At 40.5% G+C, this 26776-nt stretch overlaps 3 protein-coding genes across 3 annotated transcripts in view; 2 read left to right on the top strand and 1 right to left on the bottom strand.

Annotated features, from left to right (window-relative positions):
* Window positions 1–2145: 2145 nt before the first annotated feature.
* dnajc30b (DnaJ (Hsp40) homolog, subfamily C, member 30b) lies at window positions 2146–3351 on the bottom strand (the record flags this gene model as incomplete). Its single annotated transcript, XM_080024800.1, has 1 exon — window positions 2146–3351. One exon carries the CDS (start codon window positions 3349–3351, stop codon window positions 2146–2148), a length of 1206 nt encoding a protein of 401 aa, XP_079880926.1.
* A 1050-nt stretch (window positions 3352–4401) lies between these two features.
* On the top strand, window positions 4402–9342 carry bud23 (BUD23 rRNA methyltransferase and ribosome maturation factor). The gene is made up of 12 exons (XM_080053552.1): window positions 4402–4568; window positions 4879–4916; window positions 5519–5614; window positions 5980–6062; window positions 6577–6673; window positions 6788–6884; window positions 6973–7023; window positions 7123–7208; window positions 7445–7490; window positions 7589–7650; window positions 8431–8520; window positions 8883–9342. Exons 1-12 carry the CDS (start codon window positions 4521–4523, stop codon window positions 8935–8937), a joined length of 849 nt encoding a protein of 282 aa, XP_079909678.1. The 5' UTR covers window positions 4402–4520; the 3' UTR covers window positions 8938–9342.
* A 1165-nt stretch (window positions 9343–10507) lies between these two features.
* The window catches only part of stx1a (syntaxin 1A (brain)), a 71791-nt gene continuing 55522 nt past the window's right edge, over window positions 10508–26776 (top strand). The window contains exons 1-2 of the mRNA XM_080025021.1: window positions 10508–10573; window positions 24624–24701. Coding sequence (XP_079881147.1) covers window positions 10547–10573; window positions 24624–24701 — 105 coding nt within the window. The 5' untranslated portion in view covers window positions 10508–10546. The remainder of the gene's footprint in view (window positions 10574–24623; window positions 24702–26776) is intronic.

The following is a 26776-nucleotide window of genomic DNA, read 5'->3' as shown; positions in this document are numbered from 1 at the left end:
CAAGCTGATTTCCTTGGTCGCAGGTAGTTCGGCCAATACTTGAATGTTTAGGGTCAATGTCCTCTTGAAAAAGAAATCCAGGCCCAGTTAAACGACTCCAAGGTGGTACTCAGTGCCTCACCAGAATGCTATGGTATACTTTCTTGTCCATGATGCAATCAACTTTCACTAAGTCACCTGTTCCTGAAATGGCCCCCAACACCATACCCCTCAGGGTTAACTGTTGGGAAGTTTTTGTTGGCATTTTTGTATCGCCACCTCCCTCCGTCGAACATACTCTCTTTGCCTGTTGCCAAACCGCTCAAACTTGGACTCATCGGTCCACAACACTTTTATACCAATCTTCCTTTGTCCATCTTGTGTGTTCTTTTGCAAGTCAGGTGTTTCACTCTATGGTTCCCTTTCAGTAATGGTTTCTTTGCTGCTATTCTGCCAACAAGCCCTTCTCCCAGTTTCTGATGCAGTTCTTTAAGACACTGTTGCACCATTAGTCATTGTGGTGTTGATCTCGTCACGTAGTTCTCGTGAGGTCTCTCAATTCGTGAGGAATTTTGAGATGCTTCACTTGTGTGTCTGAAAGTTAATTTTTTCAACATCTCCTCTTTCGGTTTACGTTTGGTGGCATGAAGGCAGTCTAAAGAGTACTTTACATTGCTTGTGTGATATAGGCCTAGCGTTCTTCTTTGTAAGGAAATTACCTAAATCTCCTTATGCTGGCTTTATTCCATGGTTTATAGAGCATAATGATGACTATGTAGATATTTATTTAGTTTTATGGGTATTTTATAATGGCCAATTCAACAAAAACAAACCTCATATCAGTGTTCTAATTAATTAATTGATTGGATTTATATAGCGCTTTTCAAGGTACTCAAAGCGCTTTACAGGGTTCCAGGTTCAATTCGTTCACACACAGTCATACCGGTGGTGGTAAACTACGATAGTAGCCACAGTTGCCCTGGGGCAGACTGACAGAAGCGAGGCTGCCATTCCGCGCCATCGGCCCCTCCGACCACCACCTCAAACATACAGCAGTCATACACATTCACACGAGGCAAGGTGGGTGAAGTGTCTTGCCCAGGGACACAACGACCATGACACAAGTGGCCGGGCGGGGATCGAACCTCCAACCCTAGGATCGTTGGCCAACCAGCTTAACCACGTGAGCCACAGTCGCCCCAAATTCTAATAATTTTGGCCCAAATGTATATGTAGCCCCTTCAGGGAAAATTGGACAAAAATCATAAATAGAAACAATGTGAACAACAACAGCAATAGCTCAAATGAAACATACATTAATATAATCCCACTCAGGGTTTGAACTCAGAGCCCCTCAGGCTTTCAGCTTTAACCCTGAGATCATTTTGCTGTATGAAGACGCCCTCTAGGGGTCAGAGCTTATAACACTGAATTCTGAAACGATTTTATTATATTTGCTTGATACAGTTTCTTTAACCCAAAATAAAGAATTAAACATCAGGAGGCCTCTTGTTTGTACAGTACATACACACTTAGAACCCCCAGAAGAAGGCATCAAAATCTGTATTCATTTCCTATTAACAAATCACTTCAAAGTTAGCCAAAATGAGTTGTTTGGCTTCAGACCTCACTATTAACAGAAAGTAAATAAATCACGGTTAGCACAGAAATTTCACATCTTGAACAATCATTGTAAGGAGAAAGACAAATGTTTGTTCCAACAAACATCTGAGGAAACACAAACTTTAAAAAAAACTGTGACTGAACATATTTGGTTAAATAATAAATAAAATTTTCAAATGCAATTTAATGTGAGATGTGATATCTTATCACTGACACACAAATCGGTGTAAAATGGTTGGCAGATTTTCAGTTGATGATTGACGTTATTGTTTTTTTTAACCCTTTCTTTGTTTGTGTGTGTATAATTTTTTTTGATGATTTGTGGAGCCAATGAATACATTTAAAAAAGATTAATGTTATCTTAATACAATCATGTTGTGATGTCACAACATTTTATGAATAACCAGCTGAGCTACATCTATTTAACTCTTAACTGTCAGAAAAACTGTGCAACACTTGCAAAAGACTCTGAGGTAGCATCCCCCTGGCCCCTCCCACCCTCATAAAGTCAAGTCATATCAGGTCCGTGTCACTGCTCCTATTTCAGGATTTGCTGAGGTTGAAAAGAATTAACCCTGCCGTGCCCAGCATCATGAACACGGTCATCTCCACGGCTTTCCCCTGCCTCCACTTTTTGAGATTCTCCTTCTTCTGCTCCTCCTGCATGGCCTGCTTCCGTGCTCTCAAGTCCTTTTCCCTTTGCAGCTGCTCCCCGTAGTGATGCTGATAAAAGGCGTCAAAATCAAACATAGGTTTCCCTCCAACATGGGTGACCCTCCTGGCTCTCTGTTGATGCTGCTGCTGTGGGGAGCCTGCTGTGGGTCTGCTGGCTGTCTCTTTGGAGGACGGTCTCCCTGCACTGTGGACGTCCGATTGGCTGAGAATGCCACGGTCGTACTTCCTTCTCAGGCTGATGCTGCCCAGCACCGTGTAGGCCTCGCTGATCTCGGTGAAGCGCTGGCTGGCCTCCTTGTCCCCCTGGTTCTTGTCAGGGTGGAAGATGAAGGACTGCTTGTAGTAGGCCGTCTTGATTTGGGACTGTGTGGCACCGGGGGACACCTTGAGGATGTCGTAATAGGCTGTCTTGCTCCTGTACAGCGGTGAAGCGTCATTTGAGCTTCTGCCACTCCTCCAGCTGTAGCTTCTGCTGCTGGCAGTAGTACATGTTAGTAGTGGATCAGGATGTGGCTTCAGACGCCTCAGTCTCAGCCCATCACCGCCCGCCCTCTCTGACCCCTGCTCTGACAGAATAAAGAGGACCGTGCAAAAGGCTCGGAACTGCTGAGGTGACCTGAAGGTGTCAGGGTGGACTGAAACAGCTCCTCTGGTCCAGGACGTCATCCTGCCAGGCAGCAACTTCTCCTGTAGGGGAGGCTGTAGTCTTTCGGAGAGGCACAGGGCTGTTATGTGAGCATGCAGACTCTCTCTGGTTTGAAAAAACTCATTTAAACGGGACGAATCAAGCTCCAACAATGTGGCACAACGTAAAGTCCTATGTTGATGTTCAATTTCACTTCGTCTCACTCTGGAAAGTGTCTCTATTTTGCGTTGTGTAACTCTGCTCTTTGACACCGGCTGAATTTCACCTTGTATTTGGTTTGATTCCTCTTTCGTCCGACTGTCATTGAAGGTGCAGCTTACCAGCAGAGTCACGGGACTTTCTCCGGTGCGCACCGGTCGACTCTGGCTGTTCCTGAGAGCAGACAGCCGGTAAGCTCCGCTCCCGAGCCGCTGACCGACCTCTGCCATCTTGCCGAGAGCAAAACGGTGAACGTGCCAGAAAAATACAGCTGTAACATCCGCTTCGTCACAAAACGAAGGACCAATAAGAGTAAATGTTTACAGGAAGTACTTCTCATACACGACCAATCATTGTGCAGGAACGGTAATAACCAATAACCACTGACTGATAGGCTAAAAAAATATATAGCCTACATATAGCCTACAATAATAATAAAAATAATAATAGTAAGAATAATTTTCCAAAAAAGCATTTATAGGCTAACTCAAATCTTTAAAACACCTATGTAAACAAATAGGTAACTAACAGTAACGTATATAGTCTACTGTGAACTTTATTATCGTTTTAGCATCTCATGTTTTTTAATGTGTTGTTTTATGTATGTCAGTTGTGAATTTATTTTATTGATTAATTATTTTTTCTTCCTTCTAATTCCCTTTTTAATCTGAACTAAACTATCGATTGGTGGATTAATCTTTAATTTTTAAATTATTTTAGTAGCCTAATTCTTCTCTTTATTGCTCATTAAAATATCAAATGACATGCTTACTAATTTAGTCTATTTATGTATTTATTGTTACAGTATAGTCTAGTTAAAAAGTCAATATGCCTATTTGTGTGCAATAGAAATAGGCCCAAGTAGGCTAATTTATTAATGAAATGCTTCATAATAATGTTCATGACCTTGTCCTCCATAAATTCTGAATTTTACTTATTGAGTTATTTATTTCTCTTGTGTGTATTTTGTGAATAACTTACTACTTCTCGCATTTTCCCGCTTTTAAAAATAAATTGATGATGTTTTGTGGTTTTCAAAATTATGTTTTGGATTGGGCCTACTACGAAATCTTGAAATTTAATTTTCGTGCGAACAATGTGTGATTTGGAATTAATAGAATACATTTTTAAAGACATATTTAGTTCTCAAAATAAGACTGCAATGTTAATATGGCCGGCATATACCCAGATGAACAGTAGATGGCGATATAGTTCCTTTAATTTTTTTTAAACTCGAGGAAGAAGTCTTTTTTGTTTACGTCGTTTGCGTATGACGTCATTGTTCCTCACATGCGGACTGACTGTCTGCTATCACAACATTTAGCTTGTTTTTGAGCTAATACTATAGTATCCTCTTCATCTTTATCAGATAACGACACACTCACAAACAGGGCCAGCCATGACCTCCAACTGTCGACGGCCTGAACACTCAGCTCCTGCGGATGTGGTATGTGAGGCGGTTTATTGTAGTTATTTTAGCTTCTGGGCTAACTAGTCCTGCCCATTTCAGTAGGAGCTGTTAGGATTTTTAAAGGTCCCTACCGGGTCCTCTGCAATAGTTTTCTACCTATTAGACGATATGCTTACTACTTATTGATGTGTTCTTTAATAATGGACGTGGCTCCAGTGTGCTAGTTAGTTGTTGTCTCTTGTTACATTGTAGTAGCCCAACGATACTACAAGGGTTCATTTAGGAGTTACAGTCAGCTGAACTGTTTTTATTGAAGTGTTAATCTGATGTTCTCTCATCCCCGCAGTTCTACAATGCAGAGGAAGCAAAGAAATATTCTCAGAAGTGAGTTGTCTTGATGCGGTTTTCGTTTGAAGGAAAAACCTTTGCATATGTCTGAAAAACACCTTTTTTTCTGAACAGTTAAACTACGAGGATCTTTCAGGGATGTGGGACACTATTTATTTCAGTACTGAATGCCCCATACTCACTTAAAACGCATGCAACATGAAATCAAAGCCCACTGAATATATGAATGCTTAAGCAGTCCTTGGTTGCAGCTATTAATGACTTTACTCTTCAGTTATTGCTATAATAATGATATTAATAATATTTTTATGTTGGATCTGCCAAAGTTTGCCGAATTCCCCATCTGATTTTGCAGACTTGCTGCGAAGTGATCATTGAATAGAGACAATGTTTTGGGCATTGATCAACTTTACTCCTTTGTGCAAAACCCAGTAACAGAAAGGTGTATGGATCAAACCAACATTGACTAGATGGGAATATTCAAGTCTTGGTTGTTATTCTGTTCTGAAGTTCGACACCTGTACAAGCAAGAACATTTGTGTCTTGACTAGTGATTTTGGACTTTGAAAACACTTTTGTATACGTTTCTTTGCCACACTTTAACCAAGATCTCTGTTGTGTTATTTATTGCTTCACAGCTCTCGAATGATTGAGATCCAAACCCAGATGTCAGAGAGAGCCGTAGAGCTTCTCAGCCTACCAGAGGGACAGCCATGCTTCCTGCTAGATGTTGGGTGAGTGGGTTACACTGACTATGTTTACATGCAGTATAGTGCTTTTAGCTTGACGAAAGCAACACTTTGAGCAATAAATAATACATATATGGTTTTTAAGTAAATTAATAACTTGAAGGTAGACTTAGCATTGTCTAAATAAGATGTACAATGTTTGAAAGAGTTTTGTTATTAGATTTGCTGAAGGCGCTGTCATAATCTGTTACTGTTTGAGAATCACTTTATCTGAATTGAACCAGTATGACATAAGAGATGTTTTTTTTTAAATTCTTGCTTGGTTTCAACATAAACTGTCTGTAAGTTCATACAGTCATCCTGTGTTTTTATTACGAAGAGGACCAAGTTGACTTGTCTGTCTTTCTCAGGTGCGGCTCTGGCCTCAGTGGAGACTTCTTGTCAGAGGAGGGACACTACTGGGTTGGCGTTGACATTAGCACCGCGATGCTGGGTTAGTTTAAAAACAGTTGCGTATAAACAAGAAGCTAATGCTGGATTTTATATCAATGTAATAATGATACTGACTGGGACTTGATGTATCACCGATGATGGTTTCTCAAAATCGTTCATGTCAATACTGTGTGAATTTTTTTTTAACAGTTGTTGCCACAATGTCCCAGTTGCTGATATAATCTATAAGTTTACCAGTGACCTTGTAATCAGACAAATTAAAATTGTTAACTTTAATGATTTAACTGCTTTCATCGAGGTGATATCGGTTTTGATGGTATATACAATCCAATCATAACTCATGTGTGACTTAAATCACCATAAATACCAAGCATTATAAATATTGTCTTTCGATGTTATCCCTCCTGATTAACATTTTAACTGTTGCACAAAATTAAATATAATTTATTGTGTACTTTGATGGTTTGTTTGTCAAAATATCCATGTACTTTAAAAGGAGAAGAGGATGATTGGCTGATACATTGATCAAACGTAAAATGTGTTCCTTATGACAGATGTGGCTCTGGACAGAGAAGTAGAGGGAGACCTCTTAGTGGGGGACATGGGCGAGGGGATGCCTTTCCGACCGGGCACCTTTGACGGTTGCATCAGGTGAAGAACAAAGCACGCCAATGTTTCAAATAAGAATAAACAATGGATTAATTAAGAATCATTTCTGACTTCTGTTTTTTAAATTTCCGTTCTCTTTGCTTTATTCCCTGTCAGTATCTCTGCCCTGCAGTGGCTCTGTAACGCAGACAAGAGGTCACACAGTCCTCCAAAGAGACTCTACACCTTCTTTAGCACCTTGTACTCTTCTCTGGTAAGGTTTGATCGCTCTCGTTGACTTCTACCAATATCATAATTAACGATGAACACCATAACCAGCTTCTCGCTCTTTTGTCTTTTAGTCAAGAGGCGCTCGTGCAGTTTTTCAGCTTTATCCAGAGAACTCGGAACAGGTGAAATATCATTCTAGATAGTGGATGTAAGATCTTGATATCTTCCTCCAGATCTTCTTGCTCACCTTCACTGTTCTTTTTCATCTTCCCTCTCTAAAGCTTGAGCTGATCACGACCCAGGCCATGAAGGCAGGCTTCGGTGGAGGCATGGTGGTGGATTACCCCAACAGCAGCAAGGCGAAAAAGTCAGTACCTAATCAGAAGCTGGGCTTTTATTTTTACATGTTCAGCCGCAATTGATTCCTTCTTAATAGCCCGTGAAATTAGCCACAGTGTACTTACAACACACAGATGATTTAGGAAAGGATGATATTTGTATCGACTCTACTGATTGTCACTTTGGCCTTGTGATGAGTTATTACATGTTGAAAATGCTTTGCACTAATTTACTTTATTCACACACATCCTGTGTTGTTTCCAGATTCTTCCTCTGTCTGTTTGCTGGAGTAACAGGAACTCTGCCCAAAGTAAGAAACAAAGCAGTTGATTTATATTCTGGATGTCTGCATTTCATCTCAGCACCATGTTGATATATATATATATATATTTTGTTTGCTTATTTCAGGGATTGGGATCAGAAACGTCAGACAGAGGTGTTCCAAACCAGGTCCAGTTTTCAGGACAAAGGTAAAGTTATTCACAGCAGGCAGACAGCGCTCACTCTGAGTAATCAGATTACTGGGATGGTTTGTTCAAACTGGTAACATGGTTAGAAGTAGCAGAGTCACTTTCACTAGAGTTTATTTTGTTTGTTGGTGTGTTTTTATTCAGAAAGATGCAAAGTAATGAGATGCTACCTGAGGCCGTCTGAGCGTCAGAGGAATATTACTTTTTTGACAAAAAATTATATTATTATATTATATTACACAATATTATATTTTCTTATTGTGCTAACTGCTGGCTGATAATTTCCTCATTGGGACTAAATGTCCCATATATCCTGGATATCTTTTAGGTTCTGTTAACCATTTTTCACATAATTACATTTTCTATTTTTAGAAAAAATACCATAAATCCAGAATTAATAGTCAACTTTAACAATAGTGCATAATCGACTTACAGCCTTTCTTTACTCTGATTAGGAAAATCCCTATTTCGTTATTGATTTGTATTAAAATATCTATTTAAATATTCAATAGTACTCCTTGCCATTAGGACAGGAAGCAGGTCTTGGCCTTGACGAGTGCAGGTTCAGCCATATCTGCTTTGATGAAGCCGAAAGACCGAGAGAATCGAAAAAAGGGTCGTCGTCCTGCCTGATTTAAAACCCTGTCGGGCGGCTTTTCCTCCCTTTTGACATTGTGGTGTTCAAGTTGAACAGAGCCGATGTGTGAAACAGCGTTTTGTCACAAAGAACAAGGTGCGATTTTTAAACTAGCTAATCAGCCACACTTTGTCTTTGTGAAGGAATCGCTTCAAAAACATGAAGGGCAAATCGGCGAAGAAGGGACGAGACTGGATCATGGAGAAAAAGGAGAGGAGGAGAAGACAGGGACGGTATGTACATATGACTGTTTGAAACTCTTGTTTAAACTCTTGAATACATAATTGGATGGATTATCTTGTGCTTAATAATGTGATTTACTTTAGTTCTAACTGAATCCCCTCTTGATTAGCTGTATTCGGTAACACTTGCTGACGCCTCTTCTCTCTCTGCTGTGTGTGTGTGTGTGTGTGTGTGTGTGTGTGTGTGTGTGTGTGTGTGTGTGTGTGTGTGTGTGTGTGTGTGTGTGTGTGTGTGTGTGTGTGTGTGTGTGTGTGTGTGTGTGTGTGTGTGTGTGTGTGTGTGTGTGTGTGTGTGTGTGTGTGTGTGTGTGTGTGTGTGTGTGTGTGTGTGTGTGTGTGTGTGTACCTTTTAGGGAGGTTCGGGCAGACACGAAATACACTGCACGTCAGAGAAGGCCTCATTTCTAGCATCTGAGTCACGCAGCTGTGCCTTCATTAGCGCTCGTCTTCACCAACTCGTGCACAATCACCTCTGGAACTGCAGAGTGTTTGGACTGTTCATTTTCCAACTCTTTAATTCAAGTGGATGATGATGCAAAAAGGAAATGCTTTTTAACAGCCAATCGTTTTTTAATAGGTGTTTGGGTGTTTGGCCATTTGTATTTGACAAATGGTGGTGAGATTTTGCTCTCCATGTAGACACAAACTGGAGGATACTTGGACAGACATGTCTATTGCTTAGTGGTGGAACAAAACACAGTGGAGAACGATATATATTGTTATATATTCTAATCGAGCAAATGTCACAACTTTTGTCTCTTATCATCATGTCTGTATAACTGCAGTATTTTCTCAATAAATAATCTGCAGAAATAGAGATTTGTATTATGTTGACTGTTCATTTTTTCAGGATATGGAAGAAATTAACTTAAAACTGGATTTTTTCACAGTCACAAAAACCACCCCGTAAAGGACATGGCACATGTGAAATGAAAGAATACATGTTCAGATTTGTGCAATGGCCCTGAATAAACTGTCAGTTCATTAAGTCAATAAAGGTTGCAACTTGCAGGTTGGAAAAGTGGGGGAGTCAGTATGAAGTAAGAGAAGCTTGCTCATTAGAAAAAAAAAATTTCAACTATCAAATAAAAGAACTGCTGAGATTTCCGCTGAAAAGATCACAAAGGCCTATTACCTTTTTGGGAAAATTTGCTTTTAGCATGATTGATGATTTTTGGACTATTCTCATCAGTAGGCTAGGCCAGTGCTCAAAAGTCCTGCTGTATAACATAATAAAGAAATGTAGATTATTGTTAAGGTAATTTAAAAAAAGGTACGTTTTAATTTGCACAAGTAAGAAACAACATCCATTCATTATTAATCTATTTTGAAAGTATGGGGATTTAAAAAAATGCATATGAAGGCATCTCAAGAAACAAAAAGTAAAAAAAACAAGAACCACAACAACACAGCTCTATTTTATTATCTGTATAAAAATATGTATAATATTTTATAAACACTTTATTATGCTTGAATAGGCCTATATCTCTTACATTCTGTACCGAATTAGGCCGACAGAGTTCGCTGTGCGCTTTTGCCCGCTGCTGAAACCACCTGGGCGTTATCTCTGAACCACTCTGAACCTGCTCAATCGATAATCAAATCCAACACACTTTCAACACTCAGCCAGACTCTCCGAGGGAATCATTTCACGACAGTCCGGCCTTTCGAGCTGTTCGACAGACTTTAACGGAACAAAGAAACTTCGGGAGAGGAGATTAAGGTTTATGAAAAAGGTCAATAAGTGCGTTTTCAGGAGGAAGTTGAGGGTGTGGAATGGGTTAACGACGGAAGGCCTCGCCTAACCTTTCGTGCGCGTCACCCGGCTCTGTAAAGTGGTCCCACCGCCCCAGCATCCAAACCAAAGGGGGGAAATTACCGTCTCTTGCCGTCGCCAGACGCGCATCCTCTCCCTTCTCACTCGCATCTTTCGGTCGGTCTCCGCCCCGCCGCTCCATCATCACACACATCCAGGAAACAACGGGAATTGAAGGAATAAGAGTGATTTGCAGGAACCATGAAGGACCGCATGCAAGAACTTAAAGTAAGTTAGTGCTTGATCCTTTTCAAATGTTCAGCATCCCATGGCTCCGTGGAGAGATTGTGTCTGTGAACGCGCTTTTTAGCTGATTTAAAAGCTTATTCGCAAAGCGCGGAGCTCGGTGCGTTGATTGAGCAACAGTTGTGACTCTCGGGGGTCTGATGGAGGCTGAACATTGTTCTTCTTGTTAAAGGTGACAGGCGCATTTTCCCACCAGTCTCTACTGCGCGTGTAAAACAGCGCAAATCCCAGCCGAGATAAGGGATTTCAGGTGTTTCATCAAAATGAAAGTCGTTTTCTCCCCATTCTCCAAAAATCACTTCGATCTTCTTGCTTATAGTCTTTTAAGTGATTGATAGGCTATTGCAGGACGTCTATGGGACACAGGCGGAGTTAAGAGAGTATGATGGACACTATATCTAGGCTACTTTATTTGTTCTTGATAGGGTCATTCATTTAATTGGCCTATATTAAAGTAACAGTTCAGAATGTAATCACAGTCAGAAAGAGTTAGTGATAATTGAGTAGCCTATGCGGATATAACCTGTTAATACCTAAATGAATGATTGTGTGGGTCTGTCTGGTTTGATCGATCTGGTGCCACATGCTATGTGGGTGACGGATTGAAATAGGAAATTGTCAGTCCCAGCTCTCCCATTTTCACCTGTTAAATATCAGCCCTTTGCACCCTCACAGGTCTTATCTCCACCACCCACCCTGAGCACACATGTTTAGTCCTTTTTTTAGTTTTACCATTTGTGTTGTTCACTGGCCTCTAGGTGTTCATCATGTCATAAATGTACCGGGTCTTTAATGTCCACATCTCAACCCTCCTTCCTACATCTTCCAATCATGAAAATAAAGCCCTTTAAAATAATGGCTAGGCTACTGAAAGGTGTGTGTGTGTGTGTGTGTGTGTGTGTGTGTGTGTGTGTGTGTGTGTGTGTGTGTGTGTGTGTGTGTGTGTGTGTGTGCGCGCACGCGCGGGTGTGCACGACATTGTAAGATCTGTAATTGGCAGTTAACAGCTGAGGAGAGAGGGAGGGGTAACAATTCACGGCTCCTCTGTTTTTACTAAAGATCTGCTGTGAATTGGCCTCAAGGGAGACAACCCAGCCCTGCCGTGTGTGTGTGTGTGTGTGTGTGTGTGTGTGTGTGTGTGTGTGTGTGTGTGTGTGTGTGTGTGTGTGTGTGTGTGTGTGTTTGAGAGAGGCGTGTCTCCAGCCTGCCATGCTGGATGCAGTCATACAATTGAGAGAGACACAGAAAACTTCCTCACCAGCTACTGCGAGAAAACCTCAGCCAGCACTCAGTCAAATGGTTCAGGGTCGACAGAAATGATCTGATTCTGTTTTCTTTTATTATTTATGATCATATTCTTCATGTTTGAGAAATGGCTGCCGCTGAAGCCAGACCAATTTCAAGCAATCCGGACCAAATAAATACAGTAAATTGCGAGTCACAGACTTGTTATTTCCCACCAGTATTAGATTAATGTTGTTTTTCCCATTTACAGCCACAAAGAAAATGCTACTTCTTGAATCTCTTCGAGTCTGGACAGCTCGTTACAGAAGCAAAGTGTGGGATACATCATGTGTGATTGTATTACAGCTCTGCACTAGTGGTTGATGGAATAGAGCTGCAATTATTTATTGTTTCATTATTGATCAATCTGTTGTTCACTGATGCAATTTCAAATGCTATCTCCATTTGTGTAGTTGTAATAGTTTTGAATGAGATTTGGGAGATGAAGAGGTGGTGGGGGATTAAATAGGTGGCCTAATATGACTCTGACTCGGCTTCTGGTGTTTCCAAACTGATAGCAGTTCAAATACCTCTATGGATTGGCCGTGGGGGAAAAGGCAATTAAACCTGGAAAATGAAAACAGCTGGGCTGGGAAGGATATGCATGTCAGTCTATATCCCAGGGCCCACTTTGGTTCAGCCTGCTCATTTATTTGGGATGGAGGAGCAGAGGATGTGGATTATGAGTCATGTCACAATTTAACAACTAGGCCTAAATGTCTGCCATCTCATCTATTTGTCTGGGCTGCATACATTCAACGTTGTTGGAAAACTGAACCCTTGCCATATGTTATCTGGTTGTGCAAGGTGTCCCCAAATGTCTCCAAGTGGATTGTTGGATACTGCTTGGGATTCTCAACTCGGATCATCTGCTGATAATCAAGTCAGAATGTAACATAATGTGAGCCCAGGGTTTGCTGTGGCACTACAAGGTGAATCTGCAGCCTGTTGTGGCTTGATGAATGTAATTTATAGTGGAAACATTCAATTTAATAATGACATGGACAAGGAAATGCAGTTATTGTGGATCAGGCCATCTGGCCAACATCGGTGCTGATACTGATCAGTGAGTCTGGTTGTTGCGTCCCTGTAACATATTACAAAGTTGTCACACGAGCATTAGTTGCAATATTCACATAGGCCTGATATGAACCGTGCACTGCAGCAGCAACGAACAAAGAACGCTAAGCTTCACAGATTTGGTTGCATCTGTGTCCTTTGCATGTGTGTTTTCGTACAGTCACACTACAGGTTTACTCACCCATGTGTATGTGTCATTTTGGCAGGAAATTGAGTTTTGCTCATATTTGTTTGAGGGTGCAGGTCGTTGCTTCGACGTTGCCCATATGCACATGAAGCAACTTCATGAGCGCAACACCTGCTCTCCCTGCAGCTCTGTAGCTCACTGCCTAAAACCTGCTTGTCTCACTAACTAAAACGCTCACACCGCCTCTTACCTCATCACATCGCTCCCAGCAGTGATTTAGTGACAGATGGCGCAGATGAGATGCGTTTTTATCTGACTTTGTCCAGCTCTGAAACCTAAAGAGGAAACACACTGATGAGGTTCTTTCAGATTCCACAAACCCCAGGGAGCGTTATCCATCAATGAGACGTTTATCTCCTCATTATTTCCGCTACGTCTTATCTACTATTTTCTTCTGTCTTCTGTCATTTGATTGACTGGCTTTTTTCCCATCTCCATCTCTTTTTAATAATAACCCCCTCTCTGTTATTGCTCTTTGCTTTTTTCCATCAGTGATTTATCAGGGGGCTTCCTGTCCTCCCCTATATTTATTTCTCTCCTTTTCTCCCTCCTGTCTTCTCTGTGCCTTGTTAGTCAGTGTTCGTATTGATTCAGGAAGCTTTGTGTGGCTCTGTACGGCAGGGCCCCTCACTGTCACTGCCTGTTTGGCGATACAGTGACACATTAACTAAAAAGGGAAAGATGTGGAGCACCGACTCTTTTAATTATCCCATACCTCCATTTCCACTTTATTTTACGTCATTACCCTCTTTTTCTTCTGTCTTTGACCCGGTCTTTGCAGTCAGGGATGCACCGTTCCACTATTTTTAGTTCCGATCCGATTCCGATATCTGGATTTTGGATATCGGCCGATACCGATACTGTCCGATACGATATCATAATTGTTATACATTTTTATGTTGGTGGTGATGTTATGTATAAGGCTAGGAAGGCTTAAGCAATTCTAATTTAAAAGAGCAAGAAATATACACAAATGCATATAGGTTTATCTTAAAGGCAGAATTATAGAGTCATACAAAAAAAATCCTTCTCAATGATCACTTCTGCCCCACTAGAATATGTGGTGGTCTGTTTGTCTGAACAGTCTTCCTCTCTCTGGCTGTATTTTACATAGTAGAATTTGTCACAGTGCAGAAGCCTCTCCAGTTCCTTGACTTGGGTTAGCTCACTGGCTAACAAACTGATACTGTATATCAAATTAAAAAGTGGTGTCCTCTCTCCCTCCACTGAACGTCGGCGCATGCTCGCTCTTTAGTAAAAAAAAAAAAAGTTGTCAGTCCGATATCCGATATGCAGATTTCAGCCATATCGGACCCGATACCGATACTGGATCGGATCGGCCCCATCCCTATTTGCAGTTAATATTTCTTCAGTGACCAAACACCAGTGAGATTGAGAGAAAAAAAGTCACTTTTGGTAGCTGAAGGGAAAACTGATCCTCGAGGGTCAGAGGTTTTATTTTTGCCTTCAATCAAAATTTGGAGTCTCTATAAACGCTGGGATCTCTAGTTCTGCTTGTGCTCCATGGAAGAAAATTCATCCTTAAAGCTAAAGTGTGTAACTTATGTTGCCCCCATGAAGAACTCTGAGTAATTACAATAACACTGTTGGCTCATCTACGTGAGAGAAGCCTTCGGTGATCGCGCATGGATTTTATTTCCTTCTGCTGTACGTCCAGGTTTTTTCTTAACAACTGAAAAATTTCTTGGGCGATTCTTGAGACGTGTCTTGGGTCGACACCAGTTTGTAAACACTGCCATACTGAGAAATACAGAGAGAGTTTTGTGGAGCTGGTAGGATGTCATCACCCAACTTTGTGGTAACTCATTTGGTAATGGCTTGAATGTAACCGATCTTCATACATATGAAATAGTTACGCACTATATCTTTAAAATTAGTGGTGGAGGGAAAGAAGCAGATTCATTGCCATCGACATATACTGTCCCTATTAACCACGAGAAAGGCTTGCACGCAAACTCCCACAAACATATTATTCATCAACACATAGTGATACACATAATTGCATTAATGAGCCACGAAATGAGTGCGACCGATATGGCATTTCACTAGGGACTTGTCTGTATTTGCAAATGATGTGACAGTTCCAATGATATCCAATCCTATCTGTCGGGTGCTTATAGGTATTTTTGAGATGTCTATCTGTATGCCTCTCTGTATGCATAAAACATGAAGAGCTGTTATTTATGAAAGACTGTCTTCTACCTGTGAGATTTTCTCTAAAGGAGTGTGTTGAGATATCTGTGTTTGCTGATGGGTTTTGTGGCGTCGACTGCTGCGGTAAAATCGTTTTGCTTATTCTGGTGCTTCTCATAAAGAGCAGCCGTGCCCAAAGCATAAGCTAATGGAGATCCTAATAATACATACAGACACATCTGTAATCAAACTTTTTACCCATCTCCTGTGGGAATTTGCTTGGGGTTATCTCAGTTTGCGCCGCTAGAAATTAATTTGTAATGTGCCAACCTCCCCTTTCACATCATCTCATAATGTAAAAGGGCTAAATGGTTCTTTGGCAGGATAGATAACTTCTTTTTATCAGTGATACTTGTTGGTGATTAAGGCTGTGAACTGTCATTGACTTCATAAGGCCCTAAGTAGCTCTGTATGTCTTTGTTGGGTGATCTTCTTTCATAATATTAAGTCATGCAAGAGTGAGGCTGAACAAGCACTTTTAACGAACAAGTCCTCCATAGGAAATTACTAGATACATTATTTGCAACGATTTATCAGCAGCAATTTTGACGATTGGATAATTTTCAAAACCTGGGTTTTGAGTTTTGAACTGTTGATCAGACAAAATAAAAACAAATTGAAGACATCCCCTTGGGCTTTAGGAAGTTGTGATAATAATGTTCTTCTATTTTCTGAAATTGAATCTATTGACTGAGACAATACTTAACAGATTATTATACAATAATGTAAACTGTTCCTTTTTTTCAAATGTTGTATCTCGCTGCCTCCTTCCACCTCTGTTTTCTGCTATTTTTTTCCAGGTGTTTCTCTATACCTGTTTTACTCTACAGCTGCTTCACCTCTCCCTCTCTTGTTGCTACCGTGATTCTTTTTTTGCACATCCTGCCATACTCTGACATCTCCCTCGTTCTGTTACATTTCCCCTGTATCTGCTGTACATTGTAATTGTGTTAGTGGCACATTGGTGCTGCTGTCATAATCCTTCATGGTCAGCGAGTTACACTCTGAATCTATCCCTCAGGGGAATAAGGAGAAGGGTCTGTCTGTGGGTGGCAAGAAGCCATGGCATAAGTGGTGACAGCACATTTCTTTCACTGCCTGTGATCTGTCATCGAAGTTCAATTGAAGCTTTATGACATTTTCTCACCCACTCCTGCCTCGCCGAACACTGGCCGACCACCCGTATCTGCCTACACGCAGCTTGTGCATGACCATCCTCAGTGCTGTTAAACACTTTGAATGGCCTTGTGTCTGAATTGTGCTAAATAAATAAATTTGCCTTGCCTTGCCTTGCCTCAGCCCCATGCAATATAAGTATTCATACCCATACCCATTGGTCAATCCTGGGCTAACAAGCCAATACAGAAGTTAGGATCCATTATTTAGCTGAAAAGGTCAGTCGTCTGGTCCAAGTCTCCCATGGCAGAATGAGTTATCTGTGTGAGAGCACAGCAGTAGACATTTGAATTCTTGCCTGAAATTGATCATCATTGATTTGCTGGAAAGGCGTTTATTATCATTATCATCGAACAAGTCATTATTTAACCTTTCGTAGTCTGTCAATTTGTATATTTGTATTAAGGCGTGTCTAAATGGCATCACTTTGATGATTACACTGTTAAAGGGCAGGAAGATGTGAGGGTGGCATAGGGCAGAGAGGGATAAAATATGGGAAAAGAGTAGCCTAGCAGGAAGAGCTGGCATGAGGACGATCAATAAGTTGGTTTATTTGTCATCTCAACCACATCCATATAAAACTACACAGAGGAATAACACGTTGTTTCAGGTAATGCAACAGACACAACATAAAAACATCTAAAGTATAAGTTCAAACGCAAATGCAAAGTGATGACGCAAGGAGAGAGTGAGAGACAAAGGTAACTGAGTTTGTGTTATGTGTACAAGCTGCTGTAGTGAAGCTGAAGTTTTGAGGAAGGAGGGAGAGAGAGAGAGAGAGGGAGGCACGAGAATGACGGACAGGGAGCATGAAAGAAAAAGGAAGATGATTAAAGGGGGAGGACATTGAGGAGGAGTGTTAGGAAAAAGAAAATTGTTGCACACGCACACACTTTGACGCTGTGCAGCTGCTGCGGTTGCTTCATCTCGTCTCCCACCCACATTGTTCCTCTTCTTGTATCTGCTGTTATCAATGGAGATTCACAATAAAAGGATGCAAGCTGCATTGAGCATTTTCTTAAACTGCTCTTTATATAATGTTTACCAAATTAGGATGTACTCTGTATTTAGCATTATTTTTTAAATTAATAATTTATTATTAAGTGAAAAAATAATAAGAGCATATTAAAGGATTCATCCGAAGAAGCAGAGCGTTGGTGGCACAGAGTTGATGCTGACACAGCAAAACCACACATCAACAGACTGATGGACTGGTCAGCTGACTGAATGAGTGTCAGAGTAAATGAGCGCCTGGTGGAGGAGGAGGACACAGTGTACGGCTATCGAGACGGGATAATTACACGAGCAGGGAGCAGCGTGGGTGACGAGAGGACACAGGAAGTGATAGATTGAGCCATCCGAATGTCAGTTCCTTTCATATTGCTGCTCTGTCCCCTTGCTACCACCACAACCCTAGAACATGTTACTAATTTATCTGTCTTCTAACTCGAAAGGACTTACTTTATACATTTTGGTAGCCAGAGTCTAACCCCTTAATAGACTGGTTTTAATAACACAACGTGTTCATGTTACAGTTTCTGTGTCAATTTCCTAGGTCTAGTGACCACACCAGTACAGTGGAAGTGAATGGAAATGAGTTGGTACTGCTTTAAAAATGTTAACAGACATGTATTAGCAAAAGCAATGTTTCAGTTAAGGCAAGGCAAGGCAAGGCAAGGCAAGTTTATTTATATAGCACAATTCAGACACAAGGCCACTCAAAGTGCTTTACAGGGGCAAGATTAGAATATATAAAACACATTATAAAACATTTAAAAGCGAATAAAAGAAGCAAATAAAATAAAAATTGCAGGTTAAAATGGAAACAAAAAAGTCTTCAGACTCGATTTAAAAGAACTGAGAGTTTCAGCAGACCTCAAGTTTTCTGGGAGTTTGTTCCAGATTTTTGGTGCATAATAACTAAAAGCTGCTTCATCTTGTTTAGTCCTAACTCTAGGGACTGTAAGTAGACCTATCCCAGACGACCTACGGGCTCTGGACGGTTCATAACGTATCAGCAGATCTGTAATGTATTTTGGGCCTAAACCATTTAGTGCTTTATAACATCAGTATTTTGAAATCAATTCTTTGAGTGACAGGAAGCCAGTGTAAAGACCTCAGAACTGGGGTAATGTGATCCACTTTTTTGGTCCTAGTGAGGACTCAAGCAGCAGCGTTCTGAATTAGCTGGAAGCTGTCTGATAGATTTTTTTGGGAGGCCTGCAAGGACACTGTTACAGTAGTCAAGCCTACTAAAGATAAATGCATGGACAAGTTTTTCTAAATCTTGCTGAGACATAAGCCCTTTAATTCTTGATATGTTTTCTAGGTGGTAGTAGGCTGATTTATTAATTGATTTAATGTGTTTCTTGAAATTCAAGTCGGAGTCTACGACAACACCAAGATTTCTGGCTTGGTTTAGCTGTGCGCTGACTTTTAATTGTTCATCTTTGGCACCAAAGACAATTACTTCAGTTTTGTCGTTGTTTAATTGAAGGAAATTTTGGCACATCCAATCATTGATTTGTTCAATGCACTTACTCAGTGCCTGTATCGGACTGTAGTCTCCTGGTGATATGGTTATGTAAATTTGTGTGTCGTCTGCATAATTATGGTAGCATAATTTGTTTTTATTCATAATCTGAGCTAGTGGGAGCATGTAGACGTTAAACAGAAGAATGGAACCTTGGGGGACTCCGCGTTCAATATTTGTCCGCTCAGATGTGAAATTTCCTATTGACACATAGTAGTCTTTATCCTTTAAGTAGGATTCAAACCAGCTTAGTACAGTTCCAGAAAGTCCAACCCAGTTTGCTAGTCGATCTAGTAATATGCTGTGGTCAACTGTGTCAAAAGCGGCACTGAGATCCAGTAAATCTAAGACAGAACTTTTGCCACTGTCTGTGTTTAAATGGATGTCATTGAGGACCTTAACCAGAGCAGTCTCAGTGCTGTGGTGTTGTCGAAATCCTGACTGGAAAACATCAAAGCAGTTGTTCTTTGCTAAGTAGTTTTTTAGCTGTTGATAAACAACTTTTTCAACGATTTTACTTAAAAATTGTAGGTTAGATATGGGCCTATAATTTTTCATGAGTGATGTATATAGATTGTTCTTTTTTAGGAGTAGCTTGATGACTGCTGTTTTCAGGGCCTGTGGGAATACACCTGTCTGAAGGGACATGTTGACAATTTGTAGAACATCTGAGGCCATACAGCTAAAAACAGTTTTAAAGAAGCCTGTGGGCAGAATGTCAAGGCAGCAGGATGAGGAGTTCAGGTGTTGTATAATGTCCTCCAGGTTTTTGTGGTTTATAAGATACAATTATGTCATTGCATTTGAATTGATTTTAAGAGGGAACACATATGTTGAACTTGGTATTGATGCAGTGACAGCTTGTCTAATTTTGTGAATTTTCTCAGTAAAGTAGGAGGCAAATTCATTGCAGGTTCTCGTGGAGAGATGTTCAGACGCTACTGACACAGGAGGGTTTGTTAATCTGTCGACAGTAGCAAACAGGGCACGTACATTGTTGTTGTTTTTGGTGATGTCAGAAAAGAAAGACTGCCTTGCATTTCTCAGTTCTGAGTTAAACATGCACAGTTTCTCTTTGAAGATGTCATAATGAACCTGGAGATTTGTTTTTCGCCACCTGCGTTCTGCTTTACGGCACTCTTTTCTTTCTATTCTGACCTGCGGGGCATTTCTCCAAGGAGATCTTTTCTTACCAGAGACAACCTTCATCTTAGTGGGCGCAATAGCATCTATAACACTTGTAAGTTTGCCGTTAAAGTTGTCTATGAGCTCCTTAACTGAGTTACAGGGGAGGGGTGGTATTGAAGAAAATGCTTGAATGAATGTTTCACATGGTATTTTCTGTAATATACCGTTTTTTGATTACTTTTGATTGATCAATTGTGTGCACAGACATTTTACTCTCAAAAAATAAACAGGAATGGTCTGAGAGGGGACCTATATCTGCCACTGTTATGTCTGAAATGTTCATTCCTCTGGAAATGATAAGGTCCAGCGTGTGCCCTTTGTTATGAGTTGGTTTGTCAACATGCTGATTTAGTCCAAAGTTGTCAAGGACACAGCAGAGTTCTTTCTTACATCTGTCCTCGGGTTTGTCAGTATGAATATTGAAATCTCTGACGATTAATACACAGTCAAACTCAGTACAGATTACAGACCGCAGTTCAGCAAGGTCATCAAAAAAGCTTGTATTGTATTGTGGGGGCCTGTAAATATCAATGAAAATAGCTCTAGAGGCTGAATTTAACTTGAGAGACACATATTCAAATGAATCAAAATTTCCACAAGACATCTTTTTGCATTGTAGAGATTCTTTAAACAGAATAGCAACAACCCCTTCTTTTTTATGCACTCTGGATTCACTCACAAAATTGTAATTTGGGGGGTTAATATGAGTTAATAACTCATAGACCTTACTTCCTGTGAAATTGTCTATGAAAACTGTTCACCGCATGTCTGTGGCGGATCCAGAGAACCTGAGACAGTGCTTCTGGGCCAAAAAGGTTCTTACATTATTAAAATTAAGTCTGTGAGCACCACAAATAAAATCTAATTTCCCCTCCATTGTATTGGGCTGGCAACAGTGAGTAAATATGTGTCATGTAGTTTAGGTAAACTAAGCCTTTGAGGTTAGAATTAGATGTGGGCTAAAGTCATTTTCACATCATTTGATGGGAAGGATGGTAGAGATCCGAAAGTTCCCATTGTTTGAGATTATTATCTCATCATCTAAATGACTGTTGAATATGAATGTGTTTCTCTATATCAATTTAATTTGGGTTTGGGCACCTCCATAATCTATGTTACCTTGATGTATTATGATTAGAACTCTGCCGATGGTCTCAATAATCCTCTGTGGATGTTGATAGATTTTTATGAGTCATTTCTAATAGGACTGCACGAAGCGGCTTGATTGTAATAAAGAGATGCAGTAAACAGATCTACTTTAATAAGGAAATACACAGAAGGACAATAGAGTACAGCCGTGGGTTTACCGTCTCTTCTCTAGCTGTCTCACTACTCTTCTATCTTTCTTTCCCTCTCATTATTAGACACAACTGTGAAAAGGGTCTGAATTTAATGGATCTTGCATGATCATGTTCTCTGCATTTAACCTGACGATCAACACGTCAACAAACTCGGTGTCTACATGTCCCCTATTCAATTGCAATTCACAGCTTTCAATAATTGTTTCGTTGCCCTGTTTCTCCTTTGTTTTTCCCTGCGCTGACATCAGCTGTAACTAGGGGTGTAACGGTACACAAAAGTCACAGTTTCGCAAGTTCCGCACCGCAATCAAAACAAGCCTGTACATTTGGCATAACTACGCCATCTTGATGCTATTTACTCCATAATTACGTATTGCGGTACGTGCAGTTCAGTACGGTACGGCCTGTGCGGTTTGGTACGAATACGTATTTGTTACTCCCAGAGCTGTAACCCTCTTCTGTTTTCGCTCTGGCTCCCTTACTCATGGACAATATTTCCTCTTCCTCCTGTTTACACTGGATGTGCAGCCACTGCCTTTTGTCTTTATGGAGCGACTCCCTGCTGGCCCGGTGCCTAGAACAATTCTCTAATCTAATAAACGGCATAATCAGGCCACTGCTCACCTGAGTGTGGGAGCTCTAGAGGCAGAGTGGATTGGCAGGTTATGGACTAATGGGGACCTGTTTGTGTAGGGCTCTCTGCGTGTCAACGGCCTGTTGATGTTGTATGTTACCAGCATGTCGGCTGTACTGTGCCTGTGTGGCTCACAGCATCTTCTGTGTGTGGACAGTCGAGCACAAGTCTTTAGTCTGAGTCAAGAGTGCAGCATTGAAGTCTTCTCCCAGCCTCTCTTTGTGGCTCAGCAGGAGCTTCAGATCTGGGTGGGAGGTGGAGGTTTAGAGCAGCTCAGTCTTCTCCCCCTCTTGACCACTCAAAGAAAATCTCCCCCCTCTCTCTCTCTCTGCTGGAGATAAAGCATTGCTCTGTGGAGGCAGAACACATTACCGTTTCCTCTCGGAGCTTGTTTTGATTCCCAGCTTGTCCTCCCTCTATTCCTCCTCCTCATCTGCTTCCTACTGCTGCTGCTGCCTTTTCCCCCTGCAGTTCCTCAATTACCATACCAACAACAAACTCTTATTTAGAAATACCACGAGAAGAGTTTCGAAATGAAACACATGCCGTGTTTTCCCTTGTCATGAAAGTAATGCTTGCTATACATACATTTTTTCAGATTTGATCATTTCTCTTACCAATGTCCTGTGCTTTTGGATTCAATTTGTAGGATTAAAAACCATTTGAATTGGTTTAGAATTAGATCAAGTTAGCGTGATGACTCTGCAGTCCTCTCACTTAGTTTAACAACACTTGCCTCGCCATTTCTTCCTCAAGTCTGTCTCCTCAGATGTTTTTTTATCAATAACTAGTTCTTCACAAACTGTTCTTCTCCCCATTCCCCCACATTTCTTCCCTCGCCCTCCCAACTGTCAGCACATAACACAGTGTCTCTCTGTTTGATGTACTTGTGTATTATTTAAAAAATATATATTTTCACAAACATTATCCTTAATTGTCTCAATGTTGTCATATAATAAAGTGTATGTGTGAAATCTTTATACAGTTGAGAAAGTGGACACGCCTTAGCAAAAAAATTGTTGTAGGTACGTCATCTATATGTATATTAATTAATTAACAAACAATCTATTCATTTGTCAATGTTCTCAGTCAGACGATTTTTTCATATGAAAACTAGCTCTTAATGTGTGTGTGTGTGTGTGTGTGTGTGTGTGTGTGTGTGTGTGTGTGTGTGCGCATTAACAGCCGTGTGCATTATCTCTAAGATGCTTTCCCTGCTGTAAATTAAAGCTTTGGGATGAGAATATGGAGTCATTTCAGTCAGAAGAAGACGAAAACTACACTCACTCTGTACAGCGTTGATAAACAAATGGATCTGATAGTTCACTGATGGAGAATAAAATCAGTTTGACAGACGCTAGATGAATGAGATGAAGCCACATGAGATCCGTGCTAATGTTGTGTAATGGCTGATATGTGATTAGAAATTAGCACATATTTCAGAGTGGATCATTGGCTCAATGCTGGAAAGATGTGACGTCTTTAAGAAGAGTATAAATGTTATTTATGATGTTCTCTTTTTGCCTCAGACAGGGTTTAAGCCTAATTCATCATTCATTTCTGTTATTATTTAAATCAGTTTAGTTTTGTCAAAGTTTGAGTTGGAATTTAAATGAATTATTACATATTTTTTCCCAACCTTTTGGAAATAACAATACACACCTTTTTTGTGTTCTCTAATATACCATTTTGCAACTGCAGAGAAAACTGCAAACTATTTTCATGATTTATCATTTAAAGGAGTAGTTGGACATTTGTGGAAATACACTTATTTACTTTCTTGTAAAGATCTACTGTAGATAATATCATCGCTACCTCGATACTACTGGAGACAACCGATCAGCAAAGATCAGAGAAAGAGACAAAGTCTGGTCCACCTGCTCTGTGGGGGTTCTGCCTCTCAAACACTCTCTTGACTTCCACCAGCTAAATTAAGCTATCCATCTCTTAGCTGCGGTTTCATATTTAATAAACAGATACGAGCGTGATAACAATCTTCTTATCTAACTCTTGGCAAAGAAAACAAGTAAGCATATTTACCAAATTATTGAACCATTCATTCAATCTGAGATGTCTTCACTTGCTGTGTGTGACTGTGCAGGCTGACGTATTTACAGGTCAAGGTTTTCACTGCCCTTAGGTCCTAATTCAATAATAACTTGCTAATCACTGCGGTTCTAATTACAAGTGCCGTTAAGTGCTTCTTGTTTTCTTTTTTATCAGTGGAGAGAATGGGGAGAATGTTAATACGTACTGTTCTGTTTACCTTTGAATTAAGCATTAGATGGATCAGTCCAAGTTTTGATGTCTCAATGTATGTTGATGTTTTTTGTTACAATTATTATTATTATTTCAGTGAACATGTTTAGTAGTTTATCTGTTTGAAATCATTCCTAATTGTTTGTATGCGTGTGTGTGTGTGTGTGTGTGTCTAGGGGAAGGAGACGACAGAGGAGGAGGATGAAGTCGCTGTGGGGATGGACAAAGGCTTTATGGACGAATTCTTTGAACAGGTTTGGATCTCACACAATCCGGATCTTTCCTCCTTCTCTCTCATTCTTTCTCTCTTTCATTCAGCAAGTCGATAGTAGGCTAATAACCTGTCATCTATAATTAAAGTCCATGTCATATGCTTCATTACAACATGCCTTGGTTATATTCCTCATTTGTCTACTGATATTGAATCTCATTGTGTTGGTTTTCCAGTGCTCTGTAATCAATTTCATGCCATTTCTCCTCTCCGGGGGAGCATTGATATGATTTATAGCTATTGATGTTGCTGCTGGGGTGGCATGGATCATTTTAGTATTTTTTATTTAATTTTGAATAGCCTTTATCGATTCAACATCACAACTATGCTCCTTTCATCCAGCTTTAAATAAAAGCATTGTTGTTTTTGCTTATGTATTTCCAGTCTCTCACCTCTTATGTATGGTAGATTTCTTTATGCACCAAGCCTGTGTATCTATAAGAAAGTGTATTTTCCTGTTCACGCTGGGAACATAAATGGAACATCGTCATGTCTCTCAGAGGGATGGCTTCATTTGAATAGGTCTGCTAGTACATACATCACCCAAAGCGAGTGGTTTTGATGTAAAAAGCAGGATAATTCAGCTACAATAGAGGTAATCTACAGTATGTTGATCAGTCTTTAGCATGGCTTTCATCCTCTGTAATTTTTTTAGATGAGGGATTTAACTTTGATGTTAACTTTGAATTACAATTGGAAATGCCGCTGCAAAAGAAGTTTGTTCGTATGAGGTTGAAAGCCATTTGTGCGAACAGCATTTGTGAGATATATAAAAGGTCTGATGATGAGCACTTTGAAATGTGAGTTTTCAAAGCAAAGTGAGACAGCAAAGACGCAAAATCGTCTGTGATCGGGTTGCAGGTGAGTCAATCAAAAACCCAGTAAAGAAATGTTTAATGACAAGGTCTCACAAATCATGCAAACATGTGAAAAATAGACAAGCATAAAATGAAGATACTGTAAATCCAGTAACATCAGCGTTTGACGTTTACTGCTGAATGGATCCATGTGGTTGTTCAGACTGGCATAGGAGCTATTTTTAACACACATGTTCCATACATCGCAATCATAGAAAGACCGCGGCCGCTTATTCAAGCAGCTGGGCGGCGCAAGAACAGATTTTGTGCCCCTTCATTCTGCTTCAAACTGCTATAACAGCCGCCTGCTTCTCAACAATTTAGCACCACCCCCTCTCCCGCTTTCTCCTGTATTAGCATTTAGATTTCTCTATTCAGAATGTGTTCATGCCAATGTAAGGGGTTGTGTATGTGTCTCTCACACTCTGCCACGTGTTAGTGAGCAGATTTATTTTGCGGCGTCACTGGAGCAGAGCCATACCGCTAAACCAATGTGTGCCATATTATTGTAACAAACAGATAACACATACAATTAGTATTCTGGTCATGCAAACTAATATTCCTTTGACTGGAACCTTATCAATGGTGTCTCATCCATTGATTCATCCAATTTCATCCAAGTTAAATTTCCTGGTCATGGTTAGTTGTGGAAGCAAAGAGAGCATCCTAAATGTGCCCCAGGGCCAGGGCTGTACAGTGCGACAGTTTTGATCGCATTTGCTACTGAAATTGATCACGTGCGATGATGAATACAAGTCCACTCGCACCGTGCTAATGAGCAGATGCTGTCTCTTTGAAACACATAGGAGCGCTGCACAACACTGCTTAGAGGGCTCTACATTAACACTCCAAATTCGGGTCAATGTAGTCTTAGGCAAGTAAGTTATTGAGTCCACCCTCCACTTTGGCTGGTGAAAGATGTGTGCTCGGGACCTGTGGAGCGGCGATTCTAGCGTCTAATAAACTTCACCAACGGTAATAACCGGAAGGAGACGGCACGCAGTTAAGTTTGCGCGTGTGCAAACAGAACATTTCCTGTGCGCCTTCACATTAAAAGCATGTTACTAGCCAAACGTCAGTTTACTTTTTTGAAGCCGGTAAGAACAGGAAGTTCGCGCTTCTCAGCCCTGCAGTGCGCTAGCTTGAAAGGCAACTCATTCAGCTGCAGAGAGCAGTCAACAGTAACTTTGAAATAACTGAT

This window comes from Ammodytes marinus (genome assembly GCF_949987685.1).
Source record: "Ammodytes marinus genome assembly, chromosome: 3".
NCBI lineage: Eukaryota > Metazoa > Chordata > Actinopteri > Uranoscopiformes > Ammodytidae > Ammodytes > Ammodytes marinus.
Note: the sequence above shows the minus strand (reverse complement) of the source record. Positions and strands in the feature narration are given on the sequence as shown.